Source organism: Elaeis guineensis, chromosome 12 (assembly GCF_000442705.2).
Source record: "Elaeis guineensis isolate ETL-2024a chromosome 12, EG11, whole genome shotgun sequence".
NCBI classification, from domain to species: Eukaryota; Viridiplantae; Streptophyta; class Magnoliopsida; order Arecales; family Arecaceae; genus Elaeis; species Elaeis guineensis.
Window position 1 is genome coordinate 22,507,420 of NC_026004.2, and position 15,594 is coordinate 22,523,013.

At 34.0% G+C, this 15,594-nt stretch overlaps 1 protein-coding gene and 1 long non-coding RNA gene across 5 annotated transcripts in view; one reads left to right on the forward strand and one right to left on the reverse strand.

Annotated features, from left to right (window-relative positions):
- LOC105054781 (SNARE-interacting protein KEULE) overlaps nucleotides 1–12,742 on the reverse strand; it is a 71,344-nt gene extending 58,602 nt beyond the window's left edge. For 2 of the 4 annotated variants that reach the window (XM_073247017.1, XM_073247018.1), the window contains exon 1: nucleotides 2,423–9,176. In XM_073247017.1, coding sequence (XP_073103118.1) covers nucleotides 2,423–2,429 — 7 coding nt within the window. In that variant the 5' untranslated portion in view covers nucleotides 2,430–9,176. Of the gene's footprint in view, nucleotides 1–2,422; nucleotides 9,177–12,605 lie in introns of those variants that run through there. The other 2 variants (XM_010936372.4, XM_019853964.3) reach the window with 2 other exon arrangements.
- On the forward strand, nucleotides 9,320–11,210 carry LOC109506442 (uncharacterized). Its single transcript, XR_012135998.1, has 3 exons — nucleotides 9,320–9,738; nucleotides 10,076–10,154; nucleotides 11,080–11,210. It is a non-coding gene; the product is annotated as an uncharacterized lncRNA (long non-coding RNA).
- Nucleotides 12,743–15,594: the final 2,852 nt, after the last annotated feature.

The following is a 15,594-nucleotide window of genomic DNA, read 5'->3' on the forward strand; positions in this document are numbered from 1 at the left end:
TTCAAGCTTAAACTAAATAAATCATGAAAGATAGTCTTTTTTTTTTAAAAAAAAATCTACTCTGAGATTCTGTTACATGTTCTCCTAAACATGAATATCATCCAAAGAAATAACATCAATCAGACTCACCTAAACGAGGCCTCAAAGAAATAAAAAAAAAGAAGCACAAAATCTATACAAACATATTCTTAGAATATTAACATTTGAAAATGAACTACTCAAAACAGGAACCTCCTCTCACGGAGCAGATGCATGGTGAATGGCATGCAATCGGAAATTGGTCAAATACAAGGGGTAATGTAGCGTGTTATCTACTGTGGGATTTAGCATGGTCTAACTGGACCATCTGATTCAAGTAATATTTAGTCCAAATATAAATATTAAATCAAAAAGAATCAGATAATTTCAGTTTTCGGTTAACCAAAATTATCAAATTAAATACCAAAGGCCGAACCGATAAAAAAATTTCGGTTCGATTTTAAACCACAACCAAAATTTTCAGAAAAAAATTGAATCAAACACCGAAATAATTAACAGTTTGGTTCGGTTTTCGGTTAACCGAACCATTTGCACACCCCTACAGACTCACAATTTAAATGTTTATCATGTATTTTAGCATAATAGGATAATGGAAACCATCCATTTTTGTGTCCACATGCTACATATAATAGCAACCATCTAAAGATTTGATTTTTTAACTTCTAGGTATTTCAAGTGGCACAGGTCATGATCAATGGTATGGCTCTCTATTTAGATGCCCCATCATTGATTTTGGAGTTGAGAGGAGCATATACCCTCCCATTAACTATATATAGAGATAAAGAGAGAGAAAAGTACTCCTAAAATATAATAAGAAAACTATACGTGAAGATCGAGTTCATTTATAATACACCTAACAGTAAATTACGATGCAAGCATCTTTCACATGTAACACAACTATATGGCTATGGATAACCAATTTGTTTGCACTTCCGACCTAGTAGAGTAAATTGTCATTTTATTTCCAAGCAACACACAATCATTTTTAGAGAATGCTTCTATTAAGACATCAATCAATGCCCTAAAATAGAGATCCACTACACAAGCATCTTCCATATGTAAGGGGTGTTTGGATGTGGAAAGATCGTATTGGCCTGATAAGATCTTATTGACCCGATAAGATCCTTCAGCATAGCTTTTCCATTTGATTCTCAATGAGAAGCAGAGTAATTCAAGGAGACGAAGCAGCAGACAAATATAGAATATTCCCATTGTTCAAGGACAAAGATAAAGCACCTTAGAAATGGAATGATTTATCCCCAAAAGCTAAGGATTTGTTACGGTTGTCTCTCATATCATCTCATTAAGCAACCTGAATCCCATATAAATTTAAAATAGAGTCCTTGCTTGGAGGATCTTATCGGGCTGATAAGATCTTCAAGCATTCAAACGTCCCCCTAATTTATCTGCATGACTGAGGATATACCAATTTGTCTGCATTTCCAACCTAGTATGACAAATTTCCATTTCATTTCCAAGCAAAAAACAATATTTTCAAGAATATTTCTATTAAGTCATCAGTTACCACCCAACAGTAGGGCTCTGAAAAACATTAATTTGCCATTTACATAAGAAAATCAAGTTGTCTATTTCATGACAAGCCTCTGTCTTGAATAAAAAATAGCCTTATGTAAGTTATGCATCAACTTAAAGGGTTGATGTTAGATTAATAGTCTTAAAATGCTTTCAAACTTCAATGAATCATATTCTAAACTATAAAATCCATGTAAATAGCATAGTCCTACTAAGCACAGTTAGGAGCTTTTCTTTTTTCCCTTTTTTTTGCCCAAAGAGATGGGCAAGCCTATCAATTAAATTTATTAGGAACATGATATGGAAACCAAAATTATGGAAGATTAAGGTGGGAGAAACAAATAAAATCTAGTATTAAGATTAGCATGATAGAATATAAGTATCGAACTGCATGAAATATATCATTCTACATTTGAATATACAAAACTGCACAACTAGCAAATAATGCACCCTTTCTATCAAATATTATATCTTATTTAAAGAATTAATTAAATTAATGACTAGTTGACTACATTTTTCAATCAAATGTTGAATCACCATTATATAGTAAATCTTGTTAGCAAGAGGCGGTTGAGAGCAAGGTGCTTAAATACAAGGACTCTGCTAAAGTAGAGAAAACATTCCATTGGAAGATTATTAAAATCAATATCCAGCAAAATGATAAAAAAATTTACTAAACCAATTCATTAATTTCTGGCAAAGATCCATGAACTCTATCCCCTCAAGACTTGATACATATACTTACAAGATCATCAATGCTAATGGTACATTAGCATGAGAACAAAATCGATGTAAATCAAAAGAATGAATACAAGAAAGCAAGGTTAAAAAAAATTGCATCAAAAGATACCTTCCATGCTGCTTTTGAGTCCTTTGCTTTGGTTGATCGAAGCATTTCATACAGCAAGCCTAATAGCATCCAGACAAGAAAAATAGTCATGAGATACATATAGCTGCAAATTGTGATGCAACAAATAATTAGCTAAGAGTAAATGGCTTACTAAAATTGATAAGTATGTCATAAAATGCAAAACATAGATGAAGACCATCATGCACAGGCCAAGATTATGGGACTATGAGAGGAATGTATAATCCTCAATGTGTTAAAAGAAGCAGTTGCAATAGCTTCAAATCAACATTAAGAAATCAACTTCAGCCCTTGCATTTTATGGGTTGGTTGGGTTTGCTTTAAGGCTACAAATAAACTTGCCAAATAATAAATATATAATGGATGTAGTCAGGGATTAAGGTGCCAATTTCAACCATATTAAGTTACATGCTGTGCAAATTCCCTAAATTTAATGGAATGATACATAGGTACATATTGGGTACGTATTTGCGGATTTCAATTGCTTCAGCCTAAAATGCAATGCAAGTAAACATATAATATAATAGGGTTTAGTATGGTTTGGTACCTAAATATACTGAACTTTATGGTGATGAAAACATATTCATATTTCAAAATAAAATATTGGTTTTTGAAATTATAAATTTAAAACTAAGAAATATAAGCAAGTTGACATTTCAAATTTGAAATTGTCTTTTTCTGGATTTAGTCTTATGATATAGTAGTCTATATTTTTTTTGGATAGTCTAAGAACTCTAAAATCTTGGAAGGTTGCTTGCAATCAATTTAAAATTGCTATCTGTTGGACATTATGAAAAGAAAGGAATGAACAAATTTTTTTTTTGAAGAAATACAACCACTTGAGATAGTACTTAAGAAGGTGGTTCGACCCTTTAAAGATTGGTCCATAAGGTGCAACTCCAAATTTCTATTTTCTTTGGAACATTATTCAATGTTTATCTGTTCAACTATTTTTCTATTTCTTTGTTGTTATTCATTTCACCTGGAATATCCTAAGCGAGTTGTAATATGTTTCTTTTGTGATAAACTTGGTGGGGGTTAAACCCACTACTTCCCTTCAAAAATAATAATGTAAGATATTTAATCATTTAATTGACAAGAAACGGATACTTAACTTTGAGGTGCATCATTAAAGATTGAGAATTGTTGTCATGTTTTTGGAACAAGGCCGCTTCCCACCTGAAAACAATTAAATCCGGCTATATCCTAACATGGAAATATTTTCAAAATATAACCTAGCTTATTTTTCAACAGTGCATGTATCTTCTAGTAGACTTTCATGTCAAGTGTTGCCACAAGACAGTTATGTTATGCCTAAAGCACCAGCATTTAACAAGCATGGCCATGTAGGCATGACAAATTTTTTTAATCATTGACTGAAACCAAAAGAGTGAACAGAATGTTTTGTACAAATAGTTTAAATTCCAAAGTCTTCAATCACAGATATTTTCTCTTCCTATGCAATGATGTGTAAAAATTGAGACAAACCAATATCACAAGGATTTATACTTGCATAAGTTAGCAAATTCATTTTTTGATATACAACTATTTATCAATAGCTATACTAGAAATGTTAGATTTGATCCATTCTTTATGTGGCAGTAGGAGATGAATGATTTACCTAGCTTGGTTCAGGACATTTAAATAGCCCTTCCTAAGTGCCAACATCTAGAAAAAACACTAATATCACAAGAATATGCTTCACATCATTTCTGAAAATTCTTCAACACTGCTTTCTCTAAATCCCTGTCCTTTGATGCATACTCAGCCATGATCAATTAACTTCACAAAAGATACCTTGGTTCTTTCAGCAAACCACAAAATTCCTTCTAACCAAGATTAGCTGAAACCTTTGCCAAGCAAACCATAGATCCTTCACTACAGTTCAACTGTACTTCTCAACTTAGGTTCTTCATGTCTGAGTCGCATACTTATTTTGGTACATATACATGTATCGCACCCTATGTATTGTATATTATTGGGCATCATCTGCAACAAGACAGTAACTCAATCATAGTTTTGCCCCTTTAGTTTCATGGCACTAGAGAGCAAGTCACCAGCCTGAGACCAAGCCGAGAACTTATCACCTAGCATTGGAGCTCAATTTCTTGAGTTGATACAACAACTTGAATAATCTTTAAACTTCTATGGATATCAGTGTGCCTCTGCATATTAGCTTCTCAAACAATATAACTTTTTGAGTATGATAGGTATGTTTAGACCAATTCAAAAAGGTATATAAAATGTCTCACGAATGAGTACATTGCTTTTGATGAATCTATGTATCCATGAGAACTAGTAAATAAATGCATTTTTGCTTGATCCACTATCCATGAATCTTTAGCAATTCCTCAAACTCAAAGTACTCAATCTATATTCCTTAAATCTATGAATTTTCATGTAATCAATCCTATAGACTACAAAAATCCAAAATACTTAATGTATATAACATCAATATTGTCAATCATGCTATATGTGTATGTATTTAAAGATCAAAAGCAAATAAACAAGGATGCAAAGGTCCTCAAATTAAGGATTTTAGATTTGATTAGGTAATTAGGTGGGATAGGCAGACTTTAATTCCAAAGGAAACCAGTCGTTATGTGGGATATGTTAAAAAGACTCAATGAAGCTTCAATTTAAGAAAAAATAATTAGGAAGAGTATTAGTTTATTCTACTTTCATCTTCTGCTTATATTTTAATCCTGCTTCATATTTTATATAAAACAAAGAGCATGCTTTTCCTACTTCCCTCCAACTCCAGTCCCACTGACAAAAATTATTAAACCGGACAAAAAAAAAAGAGATGTCACCTTTTTCATCTCTCTTCTCATGTACAATTGCCTACATTTGTTTCAAGGTTCATGAGTATATCTAATAAGGTCTTCTAATTCCCTTTCTTAAATTAACTTGTTTAGGGTAAAAACCTCTTCCTTTTACTTCATACTAGATTAAGCTAAGCAATCCAACCAGAGAAACTAATTAGCAATGTTCTTCCTGGTTCTTAGGCAAGAATAAGTTGATTATGAGGTATTGATAAGAACTCAACTACACTACAATTAATTGAACACTAGCCAATTTTTCAAAGGAGAGTTGATTGAACTTAGGAACTGCTAGAAGCAACTACATAACCTACCTTAGACTCCTAAAAGTTCAATATGTAGATCATACCAGAATGCTACAATGATAGGGACCCTAAAACATCAATTGAAATGAGCAAAAGCAGCATAACCTAAGAGCATGGTATCCTAGCATTAGCTACTAACCATTAGACAATATCACTATAGTTCATGAATGATAAAACCAATCACCTCCTATACAAAGTCAATTATTCCTTATCAAGATCTTCTTTTCTCTTAATTTATTTTTCCCCTTTCTCCTACATTTTGTTCTTAAAGAAAGAGCTTCTTGTCATGACAAATATTTCTATCTATAATCTATGGTTGGACTGACATGAATGCTATCGTCTTTAAAAAGTGGAAAAAACCACATACATTAGCAAAAATACCAACAAGCACAGAGTCTTAATAGGCTGAAATATATATATTTTCCAAGAGCATCTTGCTTAGTGGCAGCAAGCATCATGGATAACAAGTATAAAAGGCTCCTAACCTCAGAATCATCATTAGTGTAAAAGCTCTCCATAAATTCATTGCTATAATGTTGCTTTGCGAATATGACTTTGCCTGTCTAACCTACAAAAGATGTATTTCATGTACTTTATTTTGTAAAATAAATGATCAGACCATTATCCTCTAACTTGCATGGTAAGATAATCTACAATAAGTCAGCAAAACTTAGAAAAAGTAAGATGCCAAAATTTGAGGCCATTTTGGATTGATACATCAGCAACTATCTCCTTGTCGTTTATATATGAAGAGCATTGATTGCATATCATCCAAGTAGTTAAGCCTTGTTGAATGCCACAAGCCCACAACATTAAAGTCCCCTCTTTAGTGAAGCTCATGAATTTTAATTGTTCTTGCAGGAAGTCATATACACAAACCTCTGCCCCCTCATAATCATTAGGTAGTGTAGTTTAGCATAAATTTCTGCAGCATTTGATTACCTCAACAAACTCATATCATCATTGCATCAAAAAAGTTCACCTTGGTGGAGGATAAAATAAATAAATGAAAAGTAATACACGACTCTCGTCAGACAGAAGCTTCTAGTGAAGGAGACTAAATTACCTACAAAATTTCTATTTCTCACCATTTGCATGTTGGACATTTCACCATGTGTTGGCTCAAAGCTGTTCTATCGCCCTTTAAGATTTTTGCTTAAAACTCTCAAAAGCATCTTTTATCAGTATCATTTTGGTAAATTCAAATTATACAAAGATATCCAACCAATCCAGCACTTCAATCCTCCCAAGCATAATGACACCAGCTCCTAAAGAAGTCTGCAAAACCCTCCCACATGATCATCTCCATAGCCATTTTAGGTAATTGCATGTCTGACAGATCATTACTCGATTTAGAAGGTGACAACTCATAGTTAAATTTCCTCCTGAACCTTTTGCTCAGTAAACTTTCCATGTAGTAGAGAGATGGATGAGGAAGTGAGGCTGAACACCACTTACTTCTAAGCTTGAAAATTGTTTTGTAAATCTGATAAACATTGGCCAAACTCAACAAATGCAAATTTCCAATTCTGCTTCTTAAAGTAACCATATCTATCCGAATCGATATGTTCATCACAGCAAAATAACTTAATGATGCAACTAAAGACCCTATTGCCTTCCTCCAAAACAGTTAGCATTTTGCATTTTCCCTTTACCCCCTAAAATTTGCAGTCATGGAAATAGCAATCTTCCATCAAAAACTGAAGGTGATGCAGATCATATGAAGTTTGAATCCTTTTTATTTTTCTATGCATTATGATATGCTTCTTAATTTGATATCCTAATTTTGATTGATTTAAGGCAGGAGCTTAGTTTAAGAGGAGTCCAAGTCCATTAGGGTTTGGCTACCTCATATTTCTTATTTTTCTTTTTCTAATTCTTACATGATAAGTAGTTAGGAATGTATAAACATATAATGCAATAGGAGCCATCTAGACAAATGATCAATTTAACAAAATATCCTAAAACCTAAAGTCTTTTGGAGGTCTTGATCCTCTTGAAGTTATCCAATATCCCTTCTTAAACCAATTTTATCTATTTTTCTACTTTATTTTGCTTGAAATACCATAGATGGGAATTAGATTCCTATTAGCTTGGTATCAGAAGATCTTTTCTAGTGCATGACCCTCATGCAGCATCCAAAGAAAAAGCTAAATATTAGCAATATTGAGCCCTACTGTATGGCTACAGGAAGTTCTTCTCAACAAATAAACAACAGAATGAGAGATTCACAATAGGAGGCCAAACTAAAGCATGATCAATGGCCAAGTTTGATCAAAAGCTTGATCAACTTAAGGAGCTCCTTCTAGCAACAATTGCTCAAGCCTTTGAACAAGTTCAGAATGCTTATCATGATTCGACTTCGACATCCCTTCACATTGCCAAAGAGCCAGCAGAACTAGAGGTGGAGGACATGCAAGAACAACATGTCTATGCACAGGAGACAAAGATGTTGAAGACAAAGGTCCATATCATGATAGAAATCTTAGTTTTCCTCACATGAAAGTGGAGTTTCCTTAATGGCAACATGGTGATCCATCAGATTGGATATAACAATCAGAAAAATATTTCCATTTTCATGATATTACAGGAAATTCAAAAGTCGAGATCTGTAAGAACACTAATTTTTTAAAATCTCCCCTGTGCGAATCTTAAAGCAAAAAAAAAAACCCAGCACTTAAGGTGGAAGAGGACTCCCGATGGAGTCCATCTTCCCTCTTTGAGTATGACTAAAATTGGGACTTTAGAGCTCATCAGAGCTCTAGAATCCCACCTGTTAGGATAGATCCTCGTCAATTCACCGACTACCTTCCTATTCGTCTCTAAGCCGACCAAAGGAGTAGCACTAACTAAGCCACTGTGGCTTCTCCTGACTCAGATCAATGAGCCCTGCCCGATCAGCTCAATGACGGCCTCTATCAACGACACCCGACCAACTAAAGGCAGCTTACTCCTAGTTGGCACCAGACCGACTAGAGTTAACATACCACCCATGGCCACTTATACTCAACAACGCTCGGTCTGTAACCGACTTCATACTCAGTGTACAGGCGATTATGCTAGCCGACAGCGGGATACCATCCCTCGACGGCTTCATTTTGCCGACTCCAATGTGGGCCTCTACTAACTAGCTGAGCACCAAACATGGCCACCACACCATCCTGACAGACCACATCAGGGTCATGTCACTCAGACGCCATACTCTGGTCGGCTGGTTGCGCACTATGATGGAATACTATGAATTCATTAAATGCGTCCATAGGAGCATTTATTATATCCCATGTACGATAGCGTCCGCCGCCATGTATGCATCGAATAGAAGGCATGCCCGCCGTCAGCATTTAAAGATACCTATGCGGCACCACGCTGCGCTGTACGATAGAACATGATCGACATGATCACCTGTCCTCTCACCATTCATTTTGCCCTCTCTATAAATAGAAGAAAGTGGGAACCCCTCCAAGGATACACACTGTTTTGCAACCTAGAAACTCTGCTGCTCTTTTCTCTCGAACCATTTCACTGACTTGAGCATCGAAGGATCCTCACCGGAGCCACCTCCTACGAGACTTATTTTGTAGGCCTTTTTTTCTCCAGTGCCAAGCGGAGCTCAGCACCACCCTTCTCCAATCAACCTCACCATCCTTAGTCTCGGCCTTGACTGTGTGCACCTTCTCCAATAATGGCACACCATCTTCCGGCATTCCTGTCGCCTCCCAACAGGTGTGGCTCCTAGTCGGCTCCAGATCGACTACCGACTACCCACCGAAGAAAGGCCGCAACACCACCTATAAATACCCCCTTTCTCTCTCCCTCTACAAATCATTCAAATCCGCAGCCAATCATCGGCGAGGCCGTGCGATTTCTACCTATTTTCGTCAGGTGTTCCTTGACGAATCATCGTCGATTTCTCATGGAGATGAGGTAAGGATCCCTTCTTCTCCTTCTTCCATTCTTTTCTGAACACCATGAAAACTTTTGATGGCAGAATCAGACGCTGATCGTCGGATTTCATAGGGCACTTGACCTCCCCTATTTTTGTTTTCCTTCTTTTCTTTCGGTCAGACTGATTGTCGTCGCCGGGTTGTGACCTTAGGTTGGTCACCAAGGGTCGGAGCCACCCCTGCCGTAGCCGCTTGAGGCACTGTCGGAGAAGGCCACGGCCATGAGGGTGGGTCGGCCTCAATTCCCTCCCCTGTTTCAAAGAAGAAAGAAGAAAACAAAAGAAAGAGAAGAAGAAGAAAAAGAAAAGGAAAGAAAAAAAAAGGAAAAAGAAAAGAAAAGAAAAATAGTGTTTTCTCTCTCTCCTCTCTACTTTCATTTTTTATTTTTTTCTCTCTCAAGATTATTCTTCTCTTTATATAATTCTCTCGCTATAATTGATCCAGTAAAAAATTTCTTCCAATATTCAGATCTGATCCAAACCATGACTTGGACCGAGATATTCTCTCTATTTGCTCTAATTCTTTTTTGATTGAAGGTTAAGAATATTTTACTTAACTGATCAGAACCTTCAACACAAGAGAAGCATCGGATCTAGAGATCGAGTCACAAGATGAAGGTCATGCTTTTTGGATCTGATTGACTGTAAGTTTTTTCTTATTTTTGGATTTATTTTTATACATATTTATATATTTAAAAATTAGATTTTTATATATAAAATATCTAAAAATTAATGAAGTTCGAAAATTATGTATTTATGAATGAAAAAAAATAGTTTAAAACATTGGATCAAGTATGGTATCACCTTTGCATGATTACGAATTTGAAAGGAGATAATTTTCTAATTTTAGTATTGCATGATCTTTAAAGTATATATGTCTATTCTTGCATAATTTTTGAATAAAATAATTCTCTTATTTCTAAAAATAAGATGTGGAAAGCTTGGTTTGATATTATTATGAAAACTAGTATGATGATGTATGAGAAATTGATTACTATAAAAATTATGAGAAAAACTCTCTAGTCGACTATGATTCGGATCTAGCCAACAGAACTGATCGTTGGCCATACGTCATAAGTGCATTTCTTTCGGGCCTAGCCTGTTGGGGCTGATCGCTGGTAGAGTTAATTCTTTCAGATCTAGCCAGTTGGGGCTGATCATTGACATACGCTGATATGTCGCGTGTATATTTCAGAACTAGTCTCTTTAACTTGTCACAAGATTAATCATGGCCGTGTGAATCAGAGCAAATTTCTTTCAGGCCTAGCCAATCGGAGCTGATCGCTGACACACGGTGATGTGTCACGTATTTATTATTCAGAATTAGTCTCTCTCGGACCTTGTCATGAGACTGATTGTGGCTATAATCACCAAAGATTGAGAGAAAATTTTTGAATATTTATTAATTTGCATGGCATATTTTTAAAAAAATTATCTTGTTACATATTACTGTTATGTCGTTATATTTTTATATTTTTAAAAATTAGTTATGCTTGATCTCTCTCAGAGATATTGATAACTTACTGAGCCTGTAAAGCTTACCCCCTTTTTTCTATTTTTTTTTTTCAGATTCAGAAGATACTATGGGACTTAGGACCGATCAGTAAGGAGCATAGGATATTAGAGAATATTTATTTAGTTTATTTTTAAATAAATTTTGATCTTGATTATGATGAGATATTAATAAATAAAAATTATTGGATTTGCTTTCTCCACCGTTTGAGTTGGATTGATGAACTGAGAAAAAGGTAGGCCTTACATATTCTTTAAAGCCTTGTCTTAACGAATGTGCGGCCATCATGTGCCCGATCCGGATGCTGAATTCAGATCATGACAAGATTACTTCTATCAATTTTACAGATGATGCAGCTCCTACATAGGTAGAATTTATTGAAGGACTTCTGTTCCTTTTGTCCTTCTAAATATAAGAATATTGATGGTGAGCCTACAAAAATTCTCAGACAAGAACTGTTTTAGAGTAGCAAAGTCAATTTGAGCTATTCATTGATAATGCTCGTGATTGATTAGAAAGCAAACTTGTTCAAACTTTATTCAAGGGCTCTGCCATTGTGAGGTGAAGATGTATAAATCTCATCCTATATCAGCAGCTCTCTTTTGCCCGACCGCCAGAGGAAAGACAATAAAAATAGCCACAGCTAAAGCAAAAGAGCAAATCACAAATAATTTAAAATGTTTCAAGATGGTGCACCTGACAACAAACATGTCAAGTGGCTTACACAAAAGGAGCTCATGGAAAGAAGAATCGAAGGTATATGTTGGTATTGCGATGAAAAGTGGCACAAGGGACGCCACTGCAAAGAGAAAATATTTCTTATTGGACCTGCACTTATTGACACTTCACAAGATAATGAAGATGAAGATGATCGCCATGGACCACCTAGAAGAATTTGACCTTGAGGACAGGGTTATTTTGAAGGGAAGGGAATGATGTTTTCTAATTTAATATCCTAATTTTGATTTGATTCAGGGTAGGAGTTCAGTTTAAGAGGAGTCCATAGGGTTTAGGCCCAAATAGTCATGAATCTATAAATATGTAATGCCAAAGGGCCCACTAGACAAGTAATTAAGGTAATAGAATCAGCCTAGAGGTTTCTGGAGGTCCTGATCCACTCAAACGGATCGAACATCCCTTCTACTACCTATTCTCACCATTTTTCTTTTTTTCTTTTCTTGAAATGGCATAGATAGGAATTGGTTTCCCATCACATTCCCTCTATAAATAGAACATAGATGAGCAATTGCCCATATCGATTCCCATTATTGCAATGAAGGCCCACTGTTTTCCTCCAGAGTAATAGCATCGACATTATCCTTCCATTCCAAAAGTTTGCCGTTTCAGAGACAACCACCTTCAATGAAGAACCCCATGCAATGTAAACCACGGTTTAGCAATCATTCACTGCCCTCCAGAAATAACTTCATGCATATCATCCCACAAATTTTTTCCAAATCTTTCTACATATCTAAACTCCTATCAAAGAAACTGAGAATGCAATAAGAATAAGCAATAGATTGAAACCAAAAAAGTCGAAATGCCGAAGACAAATGGAGGTGGAGGAGGAGAAAGAACTCACGCTCTCGACTGATTTGGCGAAAGTTTTTGTAGTCTCCGCCATGGGAGGAGGAGTCGGAGTCCGAGAACGACATGGCTGGTGTTCTTCTCCGCCCTGAAATGGATCAGAGATGGCCGTCGCTTCCTCTTGCGGTGTTGTTGGTATGTTTCTTTTTAAAACTTTCCTTTTTTTTTTTTTGGGTCCAAGAAAACGGTAGAGGAGAAGGGAGAGGTTAACGGTTAGGGGGTTGACCGGGAGAGGGGAGAGTTCTAAGTATAGAAATGGGAGCAATCGCGGTCTCGACTTGATTTGAGAAAGGCGACGGATGCACGTGGCCCGTGGAAGGGGATGGGGGGAGTTGTGGTCATATTTCAATGGTTTCCATTGCCCATCCCTTGGGCTGCTCCCTAAATTCTAATTATAATTTTTAAAATATTAGATATTAAAAATAATAAATAAAAAATAAAAAAATAAATATGTAATAGATCCTTGTCTCAATTTTTTTATTTTTATAAATATTTTAATTCTTTTCTTTTTTAGTTGCTTCTTATTCTTTTCTATGATGAACTTTTATTATTAAAATTTTGAATCACAAAGACATTTAAGTTTGTTCATAGATGATTGGGGTTACCAACAAGGATGTGTTCAACTCCTAAATTTTTTTGGTATAATTCAACTCCTAAATTGGAAGACCATTTTTTTCATATCAAGATATCACTTTTAACTAAGTTATATTAATCAAATCTAATGGTTTTTTGGTCCATAATTTTGAAAGATAGAATATTTTCAGCATATTACTCTTTCATTTAATAATATAATATTAATCAAATCTAATGGTTTTTGGTCCACAATTTTGAAAGATAGAATATTTCAGCATATTACTCTTTCATTTAATAATATAACATAGATTCTAGTTATATATGTATTATCCATGTAACATAACAAATATAATATTAGCAAGCAAGTGCATTTTTCTTGGTTTTGTTTTTAAGAATAAGAATATAATTAAATCTCATCTGTACATCTAAACTAGAAATAGTTATAGAAGTCTAGGAAAAGATGGAGATGAGTGGACAGATACTTAGTTTTACATTTGTTTATGTAACTAAGAGGCCCACAATCTACATTCGTCTAGCCAATTATATACACTAATTATTCTCTCAGAACGATCAAGTAATATCACTATATAGCCTCACCTTTTTAGGTATCCAAATATTCATTTTCATCAAAACTTGAAGTGGTCTATTTGCCATCTCATCTTTCATTGCAAAGGCCTCAAATATAGTGAGATGATTGAGAAATCAATAAAAAAAATTGTACTTATGTCAAGGTAGATGAACCCCTTTCTACCGAGCGCATGATCATAAAAGTGAATCAGTTTGAACCCTAATCCTCCTTTGGCAAAGTTATCCATAACTCTCAATTCTATTAGACATGCTTTTTCCCTCAACCTTGCAAACTAACTACCTTGGTTAATGGTCTAGACTCTATAATTGCTAAAATAAAACTTTTATATAATCTTGAAATGCACAAGCAATGCACAATTGACAACTTCTATAAAGGAAGTTTTATTGTTAAGACAGCACCAATCATAAGACAAGTCAATGTTGAAGTCAGATTTAAAGTTTTATATTATATAAGAATATAGTGTAAGAAAGAGGATGTTTAACTAATGGACCTGGCTTGTATCATTATTTAGCTAAAATTGATGGATGTCACTCCAAATATAATGTGAATCAAGAAAGTTATTTTATGTTTTATTATATTATTTAAATATTACTTATTTTAGTATCATAAAATAGAAAAAAGAACTTTTTCGAATAATATGGCTTGTATGGCCATAATAAAAAAATGTTATTTAAACCTAAAAAATCAGGTGACAATGGCAACCCTGGAAAATCTATGATAGGATAACACCATAATAAAAGACTTAATTATACAATAGCATCTTATACTTGGAAATGCACATGCTGTTGCATGGCTAGTTGGATTAGATCCATATGGTATTTTTTATTTTTTATTGTTGAAAATTACTTGAGCAAAATATGATAAGTTCGATATAAGTATTTGATCAATTGTTATGATTTTGGAAGGTTTTCATTTAAAAGAGAAGGTTTAGATTGATGGCTTTGACCCTATTAACTGCTTCTTGTACTTGAAATACTTGTATTGTTGGATCCTACTTGGTCATTCTTCAAGAACCATTACATTTCTCTAACCCTAGTTTGATTGGTATTATAAGAGGAAGGATAAATGGAATTGGAATGAAGAATGGCTTCCATCCACCATTTGATTTAAAAAATCTTAAAAAAGATGGATGAAAAGGAGAGATTGCCTAGCCATCCGAATCCACTAATTTATATCCCCCTAAATTGGGATGCAAAAAAAAAAAATAGATAGAGAATATAAGAGGTGGACTGCTACATTGACCAAATTATCTCTTGTTAATTTTTGACAAACCCTAACACTTCTTTACTTTTTCATTCATTTTATTTTTTTATATTTTTTTACATATACTATTTCACATATATTATTAAATTTATTACTAATTATTTTAATTTTATCATATAATTTCCATAATTATAAGTAAATAAGTAAAATCATCTTTTTTTATTTATATTTACTATTTTTAGTTAAATATTTGTATAAAATTAATTAAATATTTAAATTAAATTATAAATAAATTATTTATTTATGTAATTAATATATAAATAAATTTATTCATATATAATTAATTATAAACTTATTTATTCAATTAAATTAAATATTTGATATTAATAATAATATAAATTGATAAAAATAAAAATATTACTTCTTTATGTAAATAAGTATTATGAATTGATAATAATAATATTTTTTACCAAATGATAGTTTAGTAAAAATATGATATAAATATCATATATCTTTCTTTTCATTCTTCCTCTATCAAATAGATGGAAAATCATTCTCATCCATCCTTGTTTCACCAAACAGTTGGAAGGATGACTGGAAGATCCATTCATCCTTCCTT